The sequence below is a fragment of the Myxocyprinus asiaticus genome, chromosome 12, assembly GCF_019703515.2.
Source record: "Myxocyprinus asiaticus isolate MX2 ecotype Aquarium Trade chromosome 12, UBuf_Myxa_2, whole genome shotgun sequence".
NCBI classification, from domain to species: Eukaryota; Metazoa; Chordata; class Actinopteri; order Cypriniformes; family Catostomidae; genus Myxocyprinus; species Myxocyprinus asiaticus.
In genome coordinates, this window is record NC_059355.1 from 27,289,566 (window position 1) to 27,313,100 (window position 23,535).

The window sequence follows — 23,535 nt, forward strand, 5'->3', positions numbered from 1 at the left end:
AAATGTGCCTATAAAAAGACATTCTAAAGCCAACTCTTTGCCTTAATTGCCACAATTTGATCTGCATGTTTATAACTGCAAAATCCCTAATACATATATAAAAAATAAAAATAAGTGGACTGTAAATTAGTACGTTTTGGTAAAAAAAATATATATATATAATAATAATCTTTTGGCATAAAAATTTTAATAGTGATGGAATATTCTAAAGAAATATTATACAAAGGAGGGCAGATTTGATAGTGAGGTCAATCACACAAGCCATCTTTTCATCTTAGATTGACGATTAGGTAATGAAAGGTAATGAATTTTGTGGGTTAAATTGACATTATGAGGATCAGAATAAATACTTCTTCAAACAAAGACTAAAGATTTGTCAAGACTGAGCTTTTAGAACTTTTAAATTCTGATCTATGAGAGGAGTCTTTTAATGTTAATACATTAATTGATTAATGTGATTAAGGCAAAACTAAATGTTGGGGGAAATTGTGCTTTCTTTTGTAATTGCATGTTTGCTGAATTACAATCAAGCCATTACATATCAGACTGTGATGCTACTGAAGAGAACCTGTAGGTCTGCAGTGAATTTTCATTTATTATACAAGATTTTCAACCAGGCAAAATGGCAGTTGGAAGATTGGCACACATGGGCAGTGGAATTGTAGAGTACAGAGCGAATCAGTGGTGAACCATTACATGCACTTTTACCAAAATAAGCCGAAGAGGCAGTTTTCAGCAGAATTTCCCAAATGTATTTTCTTATAGAGAGTTTCTGCTATGCAGGGTATTTATTATTATTATTATTATTATTTTTTAATAACTGAAGATCATTAAAGGCTTTAACAAAACAGCTTTTAACAATGCAGGTGTACCACCTATGCTGTATAACTGTACGTGGTATGTCATAAATGTTACAGTAAATGAAAAAGCTCTATAATGTGAAAAATCATATTTTACATACTTCATAGTACATACTGCAGCTGTAATGTGGTGGTGGTGATCTTTTAGAGAAGAGGCTTAGGATCTAATCACAGCTTCGTTTAATGAAGACAAGGAAGGTAATACAATAAACATGGAATACAAAATAACTAAATATATACATTAATGCTACAGCTTAACTTAACAAGAACTGACAATGAGTGAAAGAAACAACAGGGTGTGTGTATACACACACACACACACACACACACACACACAGATGAATAATGAGGGAACAGCTGTGAAAGATGGAGGGCAGGTGAGTGTAATCAAAAAGGAGCATACTGGGAAATGTAGTCCATGAACAAGGGGGAAACTACATTTATTAAAGGGGCAGCTCCTGACGCCCAGACAAGACTAGGGGAGAGGAGGAAATTTGCCGCCGGGAGGCCACGGAGGGTTAAGGAATGGTGACAAGAATCCAGGGTGACTGGACAAAGGGTCTTGCGGCCTTGGAGGAGGATCAGGGGGTCAGGACAGAGTTGGCGGAAGGTCAGGAGGAGGATCAGATTTGGAGATGGCCGTGGAAGGCTTGGAAGGTAAGGAGGGTTTTGGAGGTGGAGACATAGGAGGGTAGGAGAGCCAAGGCAGAGCCAGAAGACCGACAGACCAAGGCGAGCTGGAGGGATGAGGAACCCCGGTGGAGGCGATTGGCTGGAGGACCACGGTGGAGCTAAGGGATCGTAGAGCTGAGGTGATGTCGAGTGATAGGAGGGCCAAGGCGGAGTCCAGGGCTCGGAGGGCCTAGTCAGAGTCGGAGGGTCGAAAGTTCTTTTCATCTGTAATGCCACAGCCGATGGTCGAGCCGGTGAATTGGGGAGAAACGGCTGATCAGGAGGAGGAGGAGCTGCTAATGTCCTGGGCGGGACCAGTGGAGGAGGAAGTGCCATCGTGCTGGATGGAACCAGCAGAGGAAGGGCCAAGGTACTGGACGGAACCAGGGAGTCCCTGATGCTGGACGGAACCAGTGGAGAAGAAGAGCTGGACGGAACCAGCGGAGAAGGGTACTGCTCAGCGAGTGCTAGCTCTGGGATGGATGAGGCTTGCAACGCTGGCTCTGGGATGGACGAGGCTTCAAGAACTAACTTGATGACCATGGTAGGCCTGGGCTCGTTGGCCATGCAAGGCCTGGAGCAAGGAGACGTGCAAGGCCTGGAGCAAGGAGCCGTGGGAGTGACGGCCACCCAGGGGGTATTCACTGTAGGGGGAGAATTAATGTCCTCTTCCTCTACAGTGAAAAGTGAGCCACATAATTTGTGAGCCAAATCCATGTACTCACATAAAGTCCAGCGAGGATAGCCTTGGGCATCCATGCCCTTAATGATTCATTTAGACCGGCTCTGAAAAATGACAGAGCGCGGTCATCATTCTGCACCACATTTGCAAGCTCAATGAACTCACGGACATGATCCTCTAATGGACGGTCCTCTTGAGTGAGGAGAAGTATTTGGACAGCTGCTAGATCCATTTGTAGGTCAGTTATTCTGTAACATGGTGGTGGTGATCTTTTAGAGAAGAGGCTTAGGATCTAATCGCAGCTTCGTTTAATGAAGACAAGGAAGAACACAAAAGAACTAAATATATATATTAACGCTACAGCTTAACATAAGAATAAGAACTTACAATGAGTGAAGGAAACAAGAGGGTATATATACACATATGAATAATGAGGAAACAGGGAACAACTGCGGAAGATGGAGGGCAGGTGAGTATAATCAAAAAGGTGCATACTGGGAAATGTAGTCCATGAACAAGGGGAAAATTAAACAGTCACTGAACTGAACTGAATGTTAAGGGAAAAAACACAATGCAGTTCATGACAGTAGTATTGTATATACTATACTGTTCGTGCTAATTTAGCAACATTTATAAAAACAGAAACAACACAGATTTTTTTGTAATATTGCTGCCAAATCCAGCCCAAAACCATGCAAAACAAAAAACATATGTAACTTTTGAAAAAGAGATAACTGTTTAAAACTGTGTGTGATTTCATTTATTATATATTTATAATATTGATTAATTTATAATATTTATAATGATTATGATTTTAATTTAAATTATGACCCTATTACCATAAATTACATACAATTTTACATACACATTCAACTTTCTTTAAACAGGGTTTTCTTTGTTTGTCTTTTGAATATCATCATCATATCTCTGATTATATGAGCTCGTAGTGCTCATGAATGTGAAACGGATGTCAAGATTTTCCCCTTTAGGTTGTTTCTCACCAAACAAATCATACCAGTATGTCTTAAGAAGACTTGGAATATGATGCATGAGTCACATGAACTACTTTTATGATACTTTTGGGTCCTATTTTAAGATTTAAAGTGAGGCACTATCCACTGCCATTAAATTGAAAAGACAAGATGTGATATTCATTAAAACATCTCTTTTTGTGTTCCTCCTTACAAAGAAAGTCATACAGTTTTGGAATGGCATGAGAGTAAGTATTTTATTAATTTAAAGGGATAGATCACCCAAAAATGAAAATTCTCTCATCATTTACTCACCCTCATAGGTCCTCACAATGCAAGTGAATGGGTACTAAATCTTGATGCTCCAAAATGCACATAAAAGCAGTGGTTAGCCTAAATCCATGTCTTCAAGTAAAAGTATAGATTGATAGTGAAAAAAAAGGACTTACATATTAATCTATTTCTCAACCACACCTATCATATTGCTTCTAAAGATATGGATTTAACCACTGGAGTCGTATGGATTATTATTTATTTTTTATTTATACATTTTTTTTGTTGCTGAATTTATGTGCTTTTGGAGCTTTAAAATGTTGGTACCCATTCACTTATGGACCTACAGAGATTAAATATTCTTCTAAAAATCTTTGTTGGTGTTCGGCAGAAGAAAAAGTCATACACATCTGGGATGGCATGAGGGTGAGTAAATTAATTTTCATTTTTGGGTGAACTATTCCTTTAAGTTATTACAAACTAACAGTAATGTGCATTACATGTATACTTGCTCTTCCCATATCAAAATAGTAGGAAAAAGCAAAATAGCTCTCAAAATTTTGCATTTAAAAACAGTATCCTGTACAGACCTCTGTCACAAGCAATCATGCATTAATCAGTTGATGATTCACATGAGACTTCTATGTTATGACACTTAAAGGAGCACAGCTTTGAATCACAACTGAATGGAAGGCATTAGTCTAACTAAAGAAAACATATGAATGCTCTATGCCCAGTCAGAGACATTCTGCTAGGCTGACCTCACAATTGTTGAACTACTTCAAAAAAGGAGATGACTGTGTTTGACATCAGTGCTATGATTGCCAGGCAACCTGTTTTTCCTCCATTTGTTTTCCCTCCCGTTTCTCCTTCTCAATGACCATGACTGCTCAAGAGCAGCCTCAATGCTGCCTCAGCATGAGGTACGGCTATTTGGCAGACACTGCAGCTTTCTCCAATAATCAGAGGAAGAAGACATGCAGGAAAACAAATATGCCCCAGGGATTCTCAAAGCTACCCTTCCCAGAGCAGTGCAAATAGAGAGCCATGGCTTTAAATTCAGCATCCATTAATGATCTGCTGGCAAGTCATCATTTTTATTTTTCCCTACAAGGTAAAATCAACAATAGTAAAGCAAACTATTTTAATTTCAATGTACTCTTACAGAGCAACATTTTAAACCATGTAAATGTAGATAAGTGCCACTGGGGTTTGTAGCATGAATGATCTGTTAGCACAGCATTTGTATTTGCCAATATACAGTATGTCTGCTCATTTAGAGAGCTTTCGCTGAATGTCTCTTTTTGAAGACTCCCAGTTCCCATTTCAGTAATGTGCAATCATTAAAGGAATAGTTCATTCAAAAATGGAAAATGGAAACTTTTGACTCCAAAAAGGACAAAAAACACAATAAAAGCACCATAAAAGTAGTCTGTATGACTTATGCCCTATATTCCAAGTCTCCTGAAATAATTCAATAGCTTTGTGTGAAGAACAGACCAAAATGTATTATTTAAAGAGCCAGCATAAAAGTAAAAATAATCTTTTATAAATAAAGCACTCCAGTTGTTAAATCCATATCTTCAGAAGCGATATGATAGGTGTGAGTGAGAAACAGATCAATAAGTCCTTTTTAACTATAAATCTCCACCTTTGACCTGCCCCGGCCAGCAGGTGGCGATTTGCATGAAGAATGCGAATTGCCAAAAAAAAAAAAAAAAAAAGAAGAAGAATTTGGAAGTGAAAGTGGAAATTTATAGTAATAAAATTACTTAAATATTGATCTTTTTTACACCCGCACCTATAATATTGCTTTATAAGACATGGATTTAACCACTGGAGTCTTATGGATTAATTTTATGCTGACCATATGTGATTTTCGGAGCTATGTGTTGATGTGATTTGTGTTCTGCAGAAGAAAGATCAGGAAAGTCATTCACATCTGGGATGACATGAGGATGAGTAAATGATAAGAGAATTTTTATTTTTGAGTGATCTATCACTATGAGTAATTAACCTTCTGCTCCAGTGAGCTGCTAACTACAAGTTTGGAACAACATGAGGGTTAATAATTAAAGAACTTTCATTTTTTGGTGAACTATTCCTTTAAGAGTAATTGGGAAGAAACAGAAAAGAAAATACAGCAAGGCAAACTGATATGTAGGAGTGGTGGTGGTGTAGTGGATTAAAGCACTGAACAGGTAAGAAGAAGGTTGTTGGTTCAATCCCCACAACCACTACCATTGTGTCCTTAAGCAAGGCACTTTACTCCAGGTTGCTCTAGGGGGATTGTCCCTATAATAAGAGCACTGTAAGTCGCTTTGGATAAAAGCAAATGTAAATACGTAAGGAGTCTCATTCTAACAAGTCCAAAGTGGACCATAAAGTGCTTATTTGGATACAAAAACAGCATGGCTTTGTCCCATTAAGTTAATATATGACTAATCTAAGGATTGTGTAGACAAAATGACAGGGATACAGGAGCCAACCTTGCTGCCAAACACCAAGAGGATATGCTCAAAACTGCTGTTTTCAAAGTAAAGGTTAAGCATTGTAGATATGGGTATTTTAGGTCACCTTGATGCAAGGGAGTCCTAGCTGTCTATGTGGATCTTGGGGCCCGGGGACAGTTGTGCTAATGGAGACAGATCCAGGACATGGAAAAGCAGAAAAGAGAGAGCTTTTTTTAGACAAGACGGAAAAGAAATAGAACAGGTAGCTCACCCTTGGAATCCTGCAGCTTTTCACTTGCCCTCAGAGTCTGAGAATGTTGTCTGATTCATGTTAAAGGAATAGCTTGCCCCAAAATGAAATTGTCATTATTTACTCATCCTAATGTCTCTACAAACCCATGTGACTTTCTTTCTTCTATGAAACACAAAAGGAAAACATTTAAAAAGCCTTTATACAGCTTTTTGCCATATAATGAAAGTGAACAGTAACTCCGGGCTGTGAAGCTCCAAACAGGACAAAAATACGAGCCATGCACTATTCCAAGCCACACGAGTTGTACTGATTACTTTTAATGTTGTTTTATGCTGTTTTTGACCATTTTAGAGCTTGTCAGCCCAGCGTCACTTTCATTATATTCCAAAAAGCAATGTGAAGTCTATTGAACATTTTTAACTTTGAGTTCCAGTTTGGAGCGACATTAGGGTGAGTAAATAATAATCATTTTCATTTTGGGGTAAACTATTTCTTTAACACCTAACAACTGTCAACATAAACACTATGGGGGGAATTCACTAAGAATGAACTGCAGCCAGTAAAAGTGGCGGTTATTTGCACGCGCTGTCTGCGCTGGTTTATTGCCCGATTTGCTAAAGGTATTATGCAGATTAGGCAACGCTGCAAATGCAAAAATTCCGATTTTGCTGGCCGGTTCTAAGCCCAATATAGTGAAGGATGCAAGAGACCACCATGATCCGTCACACTCTGGTGGGACTGAACAGCATCAATCATTACTGTATCCTGACACCTAAATGATATCTTTAACATGACGAAAGTGCGCTTGACTACACTGCACATCTGGATTTTTGCCATGTTTTAATGATCTTCTCCATCATTTGATCATTATTTGATGAATTATTGCTGATATGATCAAAACATTTTTTTACACAAACATTTCTTTTCAAAAAAATTCATTTTACTGCCTGTTTTCATTTGGTGGTAATAGCGGAATGTAAATTGCACCGGGCATTTTTAGTGAATGAATCACAATCAATAATAAGCCTAATTTACATAGAAAGTAGGTGAGTTTGCGTGGACAATGGCTTAATTTAAATACTCAAGACGCAGCACAATTTCAGCACTGATTGCACCTGCTTTAAATAGATTGCAGGTAGTTAGAGAACATGATGCAGCTGAAATACCACGTGCAAAAGTGGCGCAACTGCTTAGTAAATTCACCCCTATGTTCTCTATTTAAACTATAATCGCAAATAAATCCAAATTAATAAATGCAAACATAAATGTAGATAATCAAGACAGAATCTTGTCACTTTTAAAAGAAAATGAATTTAGAAACAGCAGTTTCTAATACAATGAGCATTAAATGTACTGTGATATTTCATTGTGTGAAAGCAAAAACAGAATTGGCAATGGAGGCAGAGATAGCATATAATCTCATTCAGCCAGCAGAAATCACATCCATGATAAACTATAATGGTCTTGATATGGGAAGAATCTGACTGCCAGAGTCTCAGGCCTGATAAGCAAACAACATCCGCGCTGGTGGCTTACAACCATGTCATCAACTCAGCACTGTAAATCTGTTTACAAGTACAGTAATCTTACCAGCATAATACAACGCTGTGACTGAGGTGATCAGTGATATGGAAGTCATTCGCAAGCTGATAGAGGAAGACAACTAATAATTTACCTCTTTATATGGTATTCATAACATTCAAAACAAAAACAAGTTCCTAAATACCTCAGTACGAAACTAATTAAATGGTAAGCCGATTGCAATGATTTCTGTGTGCCTAGTTAATGGACTGTGTGCACAGGCAGTGCATTCAGAGAATCCATGAACACTCACTGCAAGCATGAATCAGGCTGGAGATAATGGAAAGCAGTACAGTTTTAAAATCCCAACATTTGTAAAATTACACTAAAAAATTGTGGTAAAATCTAAATTTACTGGTTTTATTCAAGTTGAAAGTACTATTTTATATGAATGAATCAACCTGAATACATTATTTTACACAGATGAAAGTCATTTTTAAGGGTCAGATCAGGGAGAAATAGCTTCTTAAAGGAATAGTTCACCTAAAAATTAAAATTCTGCCATAATTTACTCCTAATTTAGCTTATGTTGCTGCAAACTCAATGATTTTATGTCTTCTGAGGAAGAAAAAATCATTTTTGTTTTTAAATCTTCACACATTTTGTTTCATATAATGAATGTGAATAGTGAATCTAAGAGTATTATTGACATGTCACAATATTTTATTTGAGTGCGGTATACTACACATGGAGTGTCAATGATTTGATTTGATCATATTTGGAAAATAGTGCACAAATCATATTAACTACATTTGGACTACTGTGATTTATGGTGTTTTTTTCTTCTTTTCTTTTCTTTATGGAGCTTGACAGCCCAGAGTTACTTTTTTCATTTTATGGCAAAAAGACATGTGAAGATTAAAAAAAAAGAATAAAAAAAAACAAAACAAAAAAAAACAAACACATTTTGTATTCCATGGAAGAAAGAAAGTCATAAGGGTTGGAGTGACATTAGGGTGAGTAAATAATAACAGAATTTTCATTTTTGGATGAACAATTGCACATTTTCACTTTTTCTCACATAGAGTCAAGTCGGAGTCAAGTCATTTCCAAAATCTCAGAAGCGATATGATAGGTGTGAGTGAGAAACAGATCAATAAGTCCTTTTTAACTCTAAACCTCCACCTTGGCCAGCAGGTGGCGATTTGCATGAAGAATGCGAATTGCCAAAAAAAAAAGTGAACGTGGAGATTTATCGTAATAAAATTACTTAAATATTGATATTTTTTACACCCATACATATCATATTGCTTTATAAGACATGGATTTAACCACTGGAGTCTTAAGGATTAATTTTATGCTGACCATATGTGATTTTCGGAGCTATGTCTGCAGCGCTAGATATCTGTTAGTCACAATTCATTCAATCTTTTCTCATTAGTTTACAACATTATGTCACTGACCTCACATCACCCTCATTTGTAAATAAAAACTTTAATCTGTGCATGTCACTATTATAATTCATGAGATACTGCAACCAATGGTCTGCCTTACAATCAGTTGTAATAGCAGCTGTGCTGTTGTATTTTGATATTTTGTATATTTTATCTAGTGGACGATCGTAGTAGCAGTAGCAGTGTATGGAACAACAACTAAAAGGTACTAAACTAAATCTATTAACATTCTCATTTTCACTTAAACTCAAATTTATTTGTTAACTTTTTTTTTTTAATTCAATATTGAATCTTAAGGAATTTTATACAAGGTTATACTTGTAGCCATGTCTGGTTTTATGCTTCTTGTCCAAACATAATCAGACCACATAGGGTGATCAACAGAGCTTAGAAGAACCATTAACTTCCAAATGCACAGACTTTTTATTATAAAAAGAAAATTAAGAAAACATAAATGTATGTTTGTTCTAAATGGCTTATTTTCCCTTCCATTTCACCATAACTCATTAAGTATAAAGAAAATCTAAGCCAATCACAACTGTGCATCAAACCGCAATGCAAGCAGAGCACTGGCCAGTAATCAAGTGCAGTCTAATTAGATTCCACATCTGACGCAGTGAGCCGTAAGACTCCGACCCAAGTCACGGATTAAAGAATGATGCACTGCATGTGAAATCTCCATTTGTAGGGTCTTATACAAGAAAAAGTAATCCCTTCTGACTCTCTGCAGTAAACTGACTTGGACAGTGCAGAGTCATGTGGTCACATTTGTGAAACATGGGAAAATGGAAATATCTTGTTCCGTATTGTGATGAGGCTAATAGAAGAGGGCAACGTCAAGGGAGAACATCCCATTTTAAGAAGCAGAAAAAGAAGTTAAAGCTTCACTGTGAAATACAGAGACCACACATAAGACCTTCTTTCCTATACAAAGGGCTCTATTTTTGTGACCACGGCAGGTGCAGCGCAGTATGTTAATGAATTAAAACAAAGTGTAATTTGATATTTTCCTGAGAAATAGGTCTTTGCGCTTAGACATTTCAGCAGCACCTCTATTCTCAGCACAAAGTCTAAATTCAGTTCCTACATTTGCAGTATGGAGATTCCACCAGCAGGTGGTAATAAAGTTCATGTCCAACCTCTGAAAATATAGTGGAACATCAAATTAAGCCCCTGACAATCACTGTTGTGCCGTTTTATGAAGAAAAAAAAAATTATTAGGTTTTTGTTAATCTTTCTAGGTCAAGGTTTATTTTTCAGTCATTCTTATTATTGTGTTTATATTTACTATTGTAAATATTTTAAATGTATTTTGTCACTGCAAAAGGGGCCGGTGGAAGAAGTTGGAGCAGGTAAAATGTCTGGATTTGGGGAGGTGGTTATATGACATGTTTTAACCACTTCATTATTTTAATTATATTTTCATTTAGTTTGAAATGAAATTTGAATTTGGAAATATTTTGGTTTAAATTTTTTTTGGTTTTCAATAAATGAATAAAATTTTTAAAGCAAAATCGACTGGTAGAAGTGAAGTGCAAGCAAAAGAGAGAGAGAGAGAGAGAGAGAGAGAGAGAGAGAGAGAAACCATGATCCCTCAATCCACAGCTTAACCTGGAAGGCCGATACAATCAGTGTTAATACTAGCCATGATTTATGTGTCAGTAGATCAATTTGATTAATAATACTTACATTCTCTATAATTTAATGAAGTTTACATTCAAGTCCTGATGAGAACCACATTTTCCATCCGTATAAAAGGAGTGTCACTAATACGTCAAATGTCTGCTGAAGAAAATGAAATTGTGTGTCGAAAAAGAGGTCACACACCTTATGTAGGATTAAATCTTAAACTGAGTATTCTTCTTGAACTTCAAATTAAAAGGTAGTTTACCCTGAGTCGATTTTGCTTTAACATTTTTATTAATTTATTGAAAACCAAAACAAAAAAACTCCAAATGCAAATTTCATTTCAAACTAAACGAAATTATCATTAAAATAATGAAGTGGTTAAAACATGTCATATAACCACCTCCCCAAATCCAAACATTTTACCCGCTCCAACTTCTTCCACCGGCCCATTTTGCAGTGACAAAATACATTTAAAATATTTACAATAGTAAATATAAACACAATAAACAAACAAGCTGTGTATTCATTCTTGAGGTCTAACAAATATATGGAATGCATTTCATCCTCCATTAATTGTATGAAATATATATCATGATAAATATTAATATCGAAGGATATGAAAAAAAAATAATTGTGATTATAATTTTGGCCATATTGCCCAGCCCTAGTTAGTAGTGTATATTATGGAACTGCAATGCAATTAGCAATAGCTCACTATCTCAGTCTATATCAGTGTATAATGTGAGATTTGCATCTTTTCTGACAAACAGCCAATAGGGATTGTGAATTACAGTATGTATGCTACATTTTTAAATTGCAGAGTACAGTGTTTATTAAAAGGGCCCATAGCTTTTGAAACTCAATACTTTCTACTCATTAGCACTTTTAAATGAGCTACTCTTTTACTTTTACTTGAGTAGATTTTAGGACAGCTACTACAGTGTTTACTATACTGGCACTACATTTTTTCGGAAGCAACAGTACTTTTATTTGAGTATGATTTTTCAGTACTCTTTTCACCCCTCAGTACTGGTACTTAATTTGAGAAGTTTAAATGGTTGAATTAAAAGGTGTTTAAACTCTGTCCCCCTTATGTCATTAAAGTCCGAATGCAGCATGCATGGATTTATCACATCATTTATTATTTCTTAGCCACATTTAACTCTGACCTACTTATTTCTGAGTGCTTCAGTATTACGAAGAGGGGAGAAAAAAGAACAAGGCTACTTCAAGTGGAGGCTCACTTCAAACAAGCTGCTGTGATGTGAGATAATACTGTGTTATTGAAGTACAGGCACACTTCAATATTTCATATTACTGACGTCTGAAATGTCTGACACTATAAAATGAAGATGAAAATAGTAAGCAGGTATCGAAATTTGCACAGCAAGATCAAGAAAGACGATCTTGAGAGGATTAGCATATATAAAGGAACACATTCCATTGTAACAAATACACAGAATTTATGTACAGAAATATAACATGTACAATTCTCTGTATATAATTGATCAATTAATTTTTAATTTTAAAGACAAAATAATAAATTTTGTTGTTGAAATTATGCTGGCTAACATACAGTATGGATTCACTCAATGCAAAAGTATTTTAGACTGATAATGTTTGCGATTGCCGGAAAAAAAAAGTTTTGTTAGGTAACCTTAAAATGTGCTTCATGTGGAAACATCTTTGTAAACATTTATTTAAATGAACTGGTATTATTCAAGTTAAAAATACTATTTCATATGACTGAATCGAGCTGACTACTTTAGGTTTGACCAATTCATGTAATTATAAGGAACAGATAGACATACAGTAGCTTCTTAAAGTAACAACTACACATTTTTGCAGAGCAACAAGAAAATAAATGTCCTGTCATGCAAATGCATTGAAAATGAATGTTCTCAACAGAATCCACACCTTCAATCAGAAAGACAAAAACAAAAAAGCCCTCAGGGCACAGCCTAACTTCAGTAGAGATTGCTCAACACCATCTTTCCATACTTAAATCCTAAATTAATACCATCTTTGTATGCTTCTTTTATAAGATCAATTGTGTAGCCCTCTGTCAATCTGCCAGGAGCTAATTCACTGATCAAAGTAAAGAGAATCAATCTTCTTTATAGAAGTCAAACTTGATTATTGCATTAAAGTGACAACATCTTGCCAGTCCAAAAGGTTTTGGGCAAAGGTAATAAATTTACTAATTTTCTTAAGCTTTTATGCACTTCCATAATGACTTTGCTCTTTAGCGTTTCTAAGTATCTATCTACTAACTGTTTAGCAAGTACCTAACATGACATTATGATTCTAATGAGGCTCTATGGGATTTTATTCCTGCACGAGAGAATTGTAAAAAATTGTATAATAGAACTGCAAAATCAGCTCTCTCCATCTGGCAAAGACCAGCCTAAACTGCATACGATTGGCCAGCGTTACCACATACAACAGCTGAAAAAAAAGAGTGTTTGATATGACATAACATGAATTATATCTAACTTGTACAGAGAAAAAAAAAAAACCTTACAAGGCAGTTAAAACTTAAGTTAAATTAACTTCACACATACCATGTTGTTTAATATAAAGGGTGAATTCAAATGGAGTCACTTTTTGACATTGAGGTGACTGCCAAAAAGTGGCCCAATTTATCTGAATTCACCCTAATATGATACTATGGGCTACTTAGACTGCTGCTATGAATAAAAACAACTTCAGTAGCAAAAAAAAAAAAAAAAAGAAAAAAGAAAAGAGTAAAAAAAAGAGTAAAATAAATGATGACAAATTATTCTTTATATTTATATATGTTTATATAGGCTTTGCAGGGTGAGAAAGCTTCTGACAGTCTTGCGAATGTTTACTAATGTAGAAACTGGAGAGCAGAAGTGCTGGGGTAGAACTTAATCTCTCATTGTACCGCATCTGTGCTCTTCTAAGTGAAATGCTTTACAGATCCTCTTAATCATCTCTGCTTGATTCTATTGTGACACAAATCATCACATCCTGCACTCACACTCTCAAGGACTTATGTTGTGATTTCTCAAGATTTCTAAGTTTTTATTCCTATGTAATAAAATTAGCATGTTCAACATGTAACCGGTGGGTTGTAAAGAAACAACACATGATACAAAAATATCTTTTGGGGTTTTATTCTGACAGCTGTTTAAAAAAAAGAAAAAAAAAAAAGAAAACAGCAGTCGATGGGGCTGTGTTGTATTTAAAAAAAGAAAGAATGAAAGAAAATACAAAAACTGAAATCTGGTACAGTAAAATACAAACATGAAATACGGAAATTAAATATGGTACAATGAAATACGGTAATAAAATATGGTAGAGGCTAATGTTAAATGAAAATACAAACAGGGCATTAGCCTATCCATAAGCTTCAGCATATATCACCTTAATACATGCTTATATCATTCACAGCATTTTATGCATTTTTAACCAGGCTTTAAGGACATGTATAACAGTTTAAAACAATACAATTCTCATTACACATGTTCACTTAATTGGAAAACACTCTGGGTTATAAATCATTAAATAAGATATGATTCATTCTAAATTTACATACCCAGTCCTCTAATGTGTACAAAACGTGGTCAAACTCCACACATACAATCCATATGCATCCTTCAAAAATGATCCATAACTAACACTCAATTTTAACATACGACTCTTCTGAACACATATTTAATGCAATTTCTAAGTATTTTAAAATGTGTAAAATTTGATATTTACCCAAGAATTGTCAACCGATGGACAAAACTGGGAGCTCTCTTGCGCAATACATGTTCTCACGTTTCTAACCAGCACACATGCGCAACACGAGAGAGTGCCAGAAAGCATGCGTCGCAGAACTCTGGTTCTTAAAGGGGCCACATCCAATTCATGTCCAGAGTTAAATATTTTATTATATTTATATTAGTAAATGGCATTATACATAACAAAATGAAGAAAGGAAAATAAAGAAAATAGAGTGCAATTGCAACACATTATTTTACAGAAATAAAGCATCGCAAAGAAGCTTCACAAAAAACTTTTTAAAAAATGTAGGTATTACACTATTAATACTCAAAATACTCTCAAAATTTTGTTGGATCTTGGGGTCAGAAAGTCTCAAAAAAAAAAAAAAAAAAAAATCAGACATTACCTACATCACCACAAGTTGTTTGGGAGGGTTTCAAGAAAACAAAGTCTCTGCTCTCATCCAACAACAAACTCAAGCGTCTTCAGTTTGCCAGACACTACTGGAACTTCAAATGTGACCAGGTTCTATGGTTAGATGAAACAGAAAAAGAGCTTTTTGGCAGCAAACACAAGAGATGGGTTTGGCGCGCACAGAGATGAAGTACCACCAAATGCCCACGGCTAAATATGGTGCTGGATCTTTAATGTTGTGGGGCTGTTTTTCTGCCAGAGGTCCTGGAATTCTTGTTCGGATACATGGCATCATGGACTCTATCAAATACCAACAGATAAAAATAAAAACCTGGCTGCCTCTACTAGAAAGCTTACAATGGGCCCTGGTTGGATCTTCCAGCAGGACAATGATCCAAAACAAACATTAAAATCAACACAAAAATAGTTCACTGACCACAAAATCAAGGTTCTACCATGGCCATCCCAGTCCCCTGACCTGAAACCCATAGAAAATGTATGGGTTGAACTGAAAAGGAGAGTCCACCAACATGGTCCTCTGAATTTGAAGGATCTGTAGAGATGTATGGAGGAATGTTCTCAGATCCCTTGCCATGTGCTCTCCAACCTCATTAGGCATTATAAGAGAAGACTCAGAGCTGTTATCTTGGCAAAGAGAGTTTCCAAAAAGTATTGAATAAAAGGGTGCCAATAATTATGGCCAATGCATTTTGGAGAAACATATTTATTTAATAATGAGATATTTCCCCTGTTTCAATTGTTTTACTTCAATTAAAGGTTAGATTTTTGTGATTTTTTTTAATGAAAGATCAAAAGAACAAACAATGCAGTTTTTTTCTTCACAGACTTCTTTGCTCATATTTACTAAGGGTGCCAATATTTTTGGCCACAACTGTATTTATATGTATGAATATATATATATATATATATATATATATATATATATATATATATATATATACACGTATATATAATTTTATCATATTACAGTAATGCACCAAATATAGTCTATGTTCTTCACTGCAAAGCTTTAATCCACACCTCAATAGATTAGTATAATTTATGTGTGAGAAAAAAGTGTTGTGTCATGCCCTCAACGTAAGACGTTCTACTAATGGAGTAAACTTTTTCTTTCTTGTCAGTGCCTTGCCTACAAGCCTATAAATGGTATCTTACTTACAATGTACTGTATAAAACCTCAAACAAAAGATGAGAGATACAAAGAACTGACACTATGTATGCAAATATAAAGCTCATTTAGCAAATTAAGTCCATTACCTTAAATATGTACTATTACAGAAATCATAAAGCAGTGACAGGGGTCAATTTTGAGAAATAGAATGAAAGGAAATTGATGGTTTGGGTTTTCTAAGGACATCAGAGACATCTGAGTATGTGGAAACTGCTTTTTAAAAAATGAACCCGTAAGGACTGGACGCATCTTATAAAGCCACTTCTGGAGTAATTGTAGCCTAAGGCACTGAAAACAGTCTTCATTGTAAGGTATCTTTCAAAAAACCAAACAGGACACATCTGTAAGCCAATGTACCTTAAGAGAGATTGCACACCAGGAAGAACTCTGAGCCACATGTAAAGCATTATGCCTTTTGTGTTGTACTAGCATATAAATAGCATAAACAAAACCATTAGGATAGCAACATTACATAACCTTTTGAGTCCTATATTCTGTCAAAATCATTGAGACATCATACATTCTTCATGTTTAGTGTATAGTTATTCAAAACTTCAGTCCTTTGCATAAATATATTCTTAGCTCATTCTGAGTTTACATTTTTAATAGAAATAATTGAATGTGCTTGTCACATGCAGTAGCGGTTTTAACCACCATGCAAACCACGCAATTGCGTGGGGCCGAGGACGTCGGGGGGCCCCCGCCCCGGTAGGAAAGCTCTGCAAAAAATGCTTAAAGGTGACATGTTTTTCTGGGTATACGCACGAGTACGCTGTTGTAAGCACTCTTGGAGCAGTTCGCGTTAGAAGCCACTGGGGTCGGGACAGCTGAGTTTTTTTAAGTAGGGTTCGGGTTTGTAATTTCTGAAAAAATATATAGGCTCTCCGAAATTGTTTCGCGCACCTGCTCTTACTCACAGATATGTGCAAACGGATGATTTAGGGGCTGTTCACACCGAATGTGTTTTTGCCTGCGTCTGCTCTGTTTTGCCATTGTTTTCCAGTGTAAACACATGCTGGACGGTGTCACAAAGATTTAACGTTCTGAACAAGTTCAGGTTGCAAAGAGGGGACTGTTACAGTTATTCCAGATTGTTCTGCAACAAGCAAATTTCAGCGCTTGATAAACGGCAATGTTTTTTTTCCCTTCTGCTTTAGTGTGCTGAGGGGCCGCGTGCTTTGTATGTTTATTGTTAATTACAAATGTTGCCTACAATGCTTACATAAAATACAGCCTCAGCATCAGAATATAAGCTCCAGGTGAAAGTAAAGTAAATAAGACAGGAATACATTACTATTGTATACAACAAATCCTCAAAGTAATAAAAATACTGTATCATATTATAATGGCAAACTGGACAACAATAAATAATTGTTGGGTTATAAAATTAATAAATAACAACTGAATTCCAAAATGTTACTGGGTGAAGTAGAAGGTGTTTCACACCCTGTTCAAAAAAAAAAAATTTAAATATTGCTTTTTTTATTACTGTATTGTGGAAAAACTGGAAAACATGCATTAATTATCTTTAACTAGATTTTTATTTCATTAAACATTTTGAATGTACTTGGCTACAATGGTTGATAGGATGGATTTAAAATTATGATTTAAAATAAATTATATGTAATTTTTTAAGCAAAAATTTTCTAAATTGGTCGGTTGCTTGGGGCCTTAGAAATCGTAAACCCACCCCTGGTCACATGAGAATATCGATACAGCATTGTGAGGTACAGCTTTCCTATATTTTGTTGGTCTCCTTTCCCAAAATATGAAACTGAAATATGATTATTCTTTTTTTGTTTTGCATGATAATTATGATACTGTCTCATAAGGAACTGGTAACTTGTGATTGGCAGGAACATTTGAGAATTTTCATTTTTAAATTGTATTCACTTTCATGCTGAATGTGTGCAGTTGTGTTTTTTTAGCATATTTCTGTCATAAGTTATCAACTGATGAGCTATATCTACATTAGATGGACCACACTCTGCAGGTATCAGGCCAATAAAATACACATAAAACCAGCTGCAGCATAAGCTGATCCTATTCTGCTGATTGGACTATTTGTCTTTGGTAGATAGCTGCACATCTGAAAGCATCTTGCTCAAAAAAATTGCAAATCATCATCATCTTTTTTTCTTTTCTTTGTTTGATAGGCAGACAGTGGTTGGCATTTGGCAGCAGGACAGTACATATCAGTGCCCTTGGTGACAGCCTCCGCTCTCCCCTGCTCTCTTCAAGCTCCTGGAACAAATCCAGCAGGCCTTCCAACTCCCTCCCCTGCTCAAGGAGGGCTATTTATCTCTTGACAGCCACAAGGCCCACCATACAAACATCTCTCCACTGGCCATGCCACTCAGCTTTTGTTCAGCCGTCACATCTGCTATGGTCCTATTTCTTAGGCTTAATGAAATACTGCTGCCCCTAATCTGCTTACTCCTGTCCACCAACTTATCTGCAGCATACACACCTTCTCAGGATATGGCAGGTTAGCCTGTAAAGGGCTAACAGTGCTGCCTCTCTGAGCAGACTGGGAAACTAAATCCACAGCAGCTATGGTAAGATACTGTATATCTTCTTGAATGTCACAGGAATTTTAGGAAACCAGTCAAAATATCATTGCTAAGGTAAATCTATAATCAAATAGATTAATAACTCTCATGTTTTGTGATATATTTAAATTAAAAATGTCAGAGAGTTGTGCAAACATGTCAGTGTTACCTAATTATAAAACTTTATTATGAGTCTTTTCAAAAGGCATTCTGGTCTTTTGGCAAAACGTCCAGAAAGCCTATTCCTCAGTAAACTTCTGAGCTATTCATAGAAAATACAATATATTGGTGGTGTAAAGGACAAAAGCGTAATGTGTTTTAGAAAGCATGAGTGGATTGGCTTTCTGTATTAACTTTTAGTTTCTGGAAAAACAAAAATAAACTAAAACATGTGCTTCATGTGGTAGCATCTAAATTGACTGATTTTACTGAAGTCAAAAATATTATTTATTATATTGTTTCACTGAATTAACCTCACTAGATTAGGTTAAACAAACCAAACTCATTTTAAGGGTTAGAGCAAGTAATAACAGCTCCTAAAGGTAACAATTACTACTTTTTACAGTGTTAGATAAGATGAAAGGTGGTATACTTAGGTCAGAGGTCACAGTATGACAATCTATTGCAAAAACTAGATGAAAAAGAGCAAAGTACTTCACTTAATAAGTTGAGTAGATCAGTTTGCAATAGTGGCACATTCAACATAACATATTTTTTTCCAAAAGGTTTTACCACATCCGTATAACACTATTGATGATATGTACAATACTGTATGCAAGTGACACATACTGTACATTTAGTAAATTATGGCAACAAACTCCTTACATTACATTTATCCCCACAAATAGGCTCTGGAGTCCAAATCTTTCTTAATAGCATGTTAGAGGATGACTGTCCAAATGGAACATTTAAGTAGTTGTTTTTTTGTATGTGCTGAATGAGGAAATCTGGCAAAATGTGAAAAAAAGAAGAAGAAGAAAAAAATCACTAGAATAAATGTCAAGCTCTAAAAATCACTAGACTAAATGCCAGGCTGCATGTGGAGGCCTGATGAGAGGCTACTGGGAAACATATTAATGAGACTAACTCAACCTGCTAAGTAAATCTGCAGTGCATCTCTAAAGCATTTTAATGGCGTTTCACTGTACAACAGGTAAGCGTTTGATCTCGTGCATTTAAATATCACCAATATTACCACAAACCATAACTAGGCGAGATTACTTACACGGAAGCGTTGAGTAATTGTCCATCAGACTATTTCTACAGATTGTTTCGTACTCCAGCAGTAATCCCAGGACCGAGGCTTTGGTGCTGAGACAGGAGTCTGAAGTGAAGCATCACACGACAGTGCGGTCTGTTCTCCGCGCGCTATGACTCGAGTCCTCCAGCGTTTCCCTCACATTAATGCAGTACTGAACGGACATAATGCGCTGTGCAATGACAAACTGTTCTAATGATGCCCTACCGAGAAGATGCGAAAATTAATTTGTGTATTGAGCCATGTCCTCCCATTTTCTGTGGAGGAATGTGAATTCGGTTCATTCAAATCGCATCTGCTTTTCTCGTTAGCATATTCAATGAAACACACAGACGTCTCAGTCATGACAAGTAATATGTCGTGACAGTATAGAGTCAAAATAGCTACGGCCTGCGCCTTTTCCCTCGTTCTCTATTCATCTTGTACATGATCTCTTGTGTTCAGTGAATCAAATCCAGCGCGGTGAGAAAGCGTTTGAGCGCGAGGCAGTTCCTCAGGATCGCACGAGCGCAGCGCGAGAATTTGTCCCCGGTACCGGAGACCGCATCATCGTAGGGAGAGGAGTGGTCTCAGTGAGAAAGAGAGCAATGTGCACAGGAGAGAGAGAGAGAGAGAGAGAGGGGGGGGGGGGGGTGTACCGGGATGACGCGACACTATTCCACCTTCTGTCCTCTGCTTTGTCTTTTTGTTGGAGACAAAAAGTAAAGTAGTTGATAGAAGAATGTTTCTCTAAACTATTATACTACTAACTTACAATTGTAAATAGCAAAGTAACTACAATAAAACTGTGGCAGCCTGTATCTCCCATCACTTTATTCCAAAAAATTATCTCTCTGTTGTTTGAGGGACACCCCTACTTTATTATAATTTTACAGTAAAACAATAACTGTAGTAAATATGGTAGTTTGGCAGAAGCTGTGTAACAATGGAAGTTAGTAATGGCAAAAACTTTACATACCACTTTCTTTTCTATAACCGCTTTAGGAAATTATGTATAACTGTGTAAATATAGTTACCATGGTAAATTTAATGGCAAAACTTTGTACACTGTATCTATGGCTACTTGATCTAACCCTTAAAATTAATTTTATTTGTGCAACAATATGTGTTCAGGTTGATTCAGTGATGTTAACTTAAATCCTTTACTTGAATATAAACAATTTATTTAGATGAAGCATTTTTGCATTTTTGAAGTATCATGAAGTCCAGGATAATGTACTGTAACAAGGGCTTTTTTTTTTCCTTCCAAAAAGAAACAAGACATATTTTACAATAAATCATTTTTGTTTTTGTTTTGTTTTTTTACCCTGGAGCATCTGCACTCATAATTAAGTTACTGCATCAGGTAGGCCCATTTTAAGTAGGTTAAGTTTAGCCTTGAAAACTTTGCTTAAAACAAATTCTGCAATCTTACAATTAAAGCCAGCTCAGTACTTGAAGGTAGGCTACTTTTAATATACAATTCAAATCAAGCAAGAGAGTCAACTAGATAGTGACTTACTACCTCTCAATTAAAAGAGCACATCATCTTTTGCATAACTTGCATAACTTTTCTGCAAGTATATAAAATCTGACTGTGAAGAAGAGAGCATCATGCAAGACTGTTTGCCTCAACCAGGCCGTGAGGGTGCGCGCCTGGTGCTGAGTTGGCCAATCAGCGGGAGAGGGATAAAGGGGAGCCGGAAACGCCAATTCGAGATAGAGGGGGAGAGACGCACGAGCTGTGTGTGTGCGCGTGTGCGAGTGTCTGTGGGTTTTGCTGCAAAGCACTCTTAATGTTTTATTTAAGTTCATTTGTGTCATTCAATTTTTACGTTGACTGCTTAGCCGGTTCCCGCCTCCTCCTTGCCCATCTTGTGAACCCGTTACAGTGACAATCAACAAACAGATCATTACATAAAAGATGATTTCTGAATATCACCACACGAAAGACAACTAACAGTGACGACAGTTGTTTTGATGACACTGTAATGTTTGTAAGTCTAAATAAATGTGTAAACTTGCTGGCTGAACTAGCCGTTGTAAGTCAAAGCACCTTGCATTGCAGTATATTGCATTGAGCTAACTCCAAAATTCTCATTAGCGCTAATTACTAATTATTAGTTGGATTTGTTTTTGCAGTGTCATTGCCATGATCTGAGAGTTTGTTTAAAATCCATCTAAGGATATCAACTGAAAAAAAAAAAAAGAAGACATGTAGACAGACATCCGAAGACCTCTGTTGGTGAACTTGGTGACCTACCACCTCTCTCCAACCCACTCCCATGCAGAAGTATAGTCAGTTTGCTCCATTGCAGAGTTTTGTCCCACTGACAGGAAGCAAGATTATAACAGTGGTGACAGGAAAGTCGAGTCCACCAAGTACTACTTTTGAATGGCTCAGCATTAGTCTCTTGAGAAGGTGTTGAAAGTGGCATTGGTTTTACAGTAATTTAGCAGTGTTAGGGAGCTAGTCTCACAAAGAAACTTTTGTCTAATACCACAAAGTCTGGTCCACTCTGCAGCTTATTCTGGGAAGTGACTGCCCACTTCATCGGGAGAAAACCAACTGACTGACATATAAAGCAGCCAAACATAGTTTTCGAGGTGGGTAAATCTTAAATTAATGATGCCACAATAATATACAGTACCTGTGAGCAATAAAGTTGTTGCGCAAATAAATCATGGTTGGGTTGAGAACACCAGAGGAATTCGTGGAAATTAGTGTAGCACCTAGGGATGATATTGATTAATCAATGATTGATTAATCTTATCCATCATCGATTAATTAATTTCAGAACAAATACGGGATCAGTAATCATGCCAGCAAGACTTCATTGACTTAATTTCAATGAAAATAATAAGTCCAAAGGTCTGAAATATCCCACGATCCACAATGTGAAGTTTAAATTAACTCAAATATGTATCTATAGTTATGTTATATATGTTATATATCTGTAGTTATTATTAACATTAATTCATTAACAGCAATTAAAACAATTCACAAATTTATACTAAACATAGACTAAATGTTAAATACAATTAACTAAGAGGAAAATGCATACATATAAATAAATGCCTATAAATGCCTTTACTACTTAAACAGTAGGCTACATGCACATATTATTTGGAGTCCTCCACATTAACATGAATGATTAATCGATTAATTCATCATTAATTTCCATGACAATCGATTATGAAAATGTCTGAAAATGTACATCCCTAGTAGCACCCCAAGGACACCATGCATTTCAGTCATGATCAGCCTGTTAAGCACTAATCGTGCACCTTCCTCTAATGTGCAATTGGCCATTGACAGTAGGAAGTCTGTAAATGGAATTTACCAGTGTTGCCACTGCATTACAGGACTAATCCCATTCCTACTGAACTATTAATCAGAAAGAAATGTAGATCACTGTAACATGATCACACAGGAAATCGACATGCTACTTCTGAATGTTCAATGTACAGTACCCTTTTATTGACCCCATATTGCCGAATTACTGACAAGCGGCATCCCCATCACACATTTTGCATTGTTGAAGCATGTTTTCCTTTTCTTGTTAGGCAGTCTTGTAACATGGGTTCTGGTCCCATGGAAACCCGGAAGTACAGTGCATCTGGAAAGTATTCA

At 36.2% G+C, this 23,535-nt stretch overlaps 1 protein-coding gene across 20 annotated transcripts in view; it reads right to left on the reverse strand.

Moving 5' to 3' along the window:
* The window catches only part of LOC127449388 (leucine-rich repeat-containing protein 7-like), a 191,177-nt gene that overhangs the window by 93,228 nt on the left and 74,414 nt on the right, over positions 1-23,535 (reverse strand). For 19 of the 20 annotated variants that reach the window (XM_051712777.1, XM_051712761.1, XM_051712776.1 and 16 more), the window contains exon 1: positions 19,890-20,365. The exons of the other annotated variant lie outside the window; for it this stretch is intronic. In XM_051712777.1, coding sequence (XP_051568737.1) covers positions 19,890-19,914 — 25 coding nt within the window. In that variant the 5' untranslated portion in view covers positions 19,915-20,365. Of the gene's footprint in view, positions 1-19,889; positions 20,366-23,535 lie in introns of those variants that run through there. 20 annotated transcript variants of the gene reach the window in all.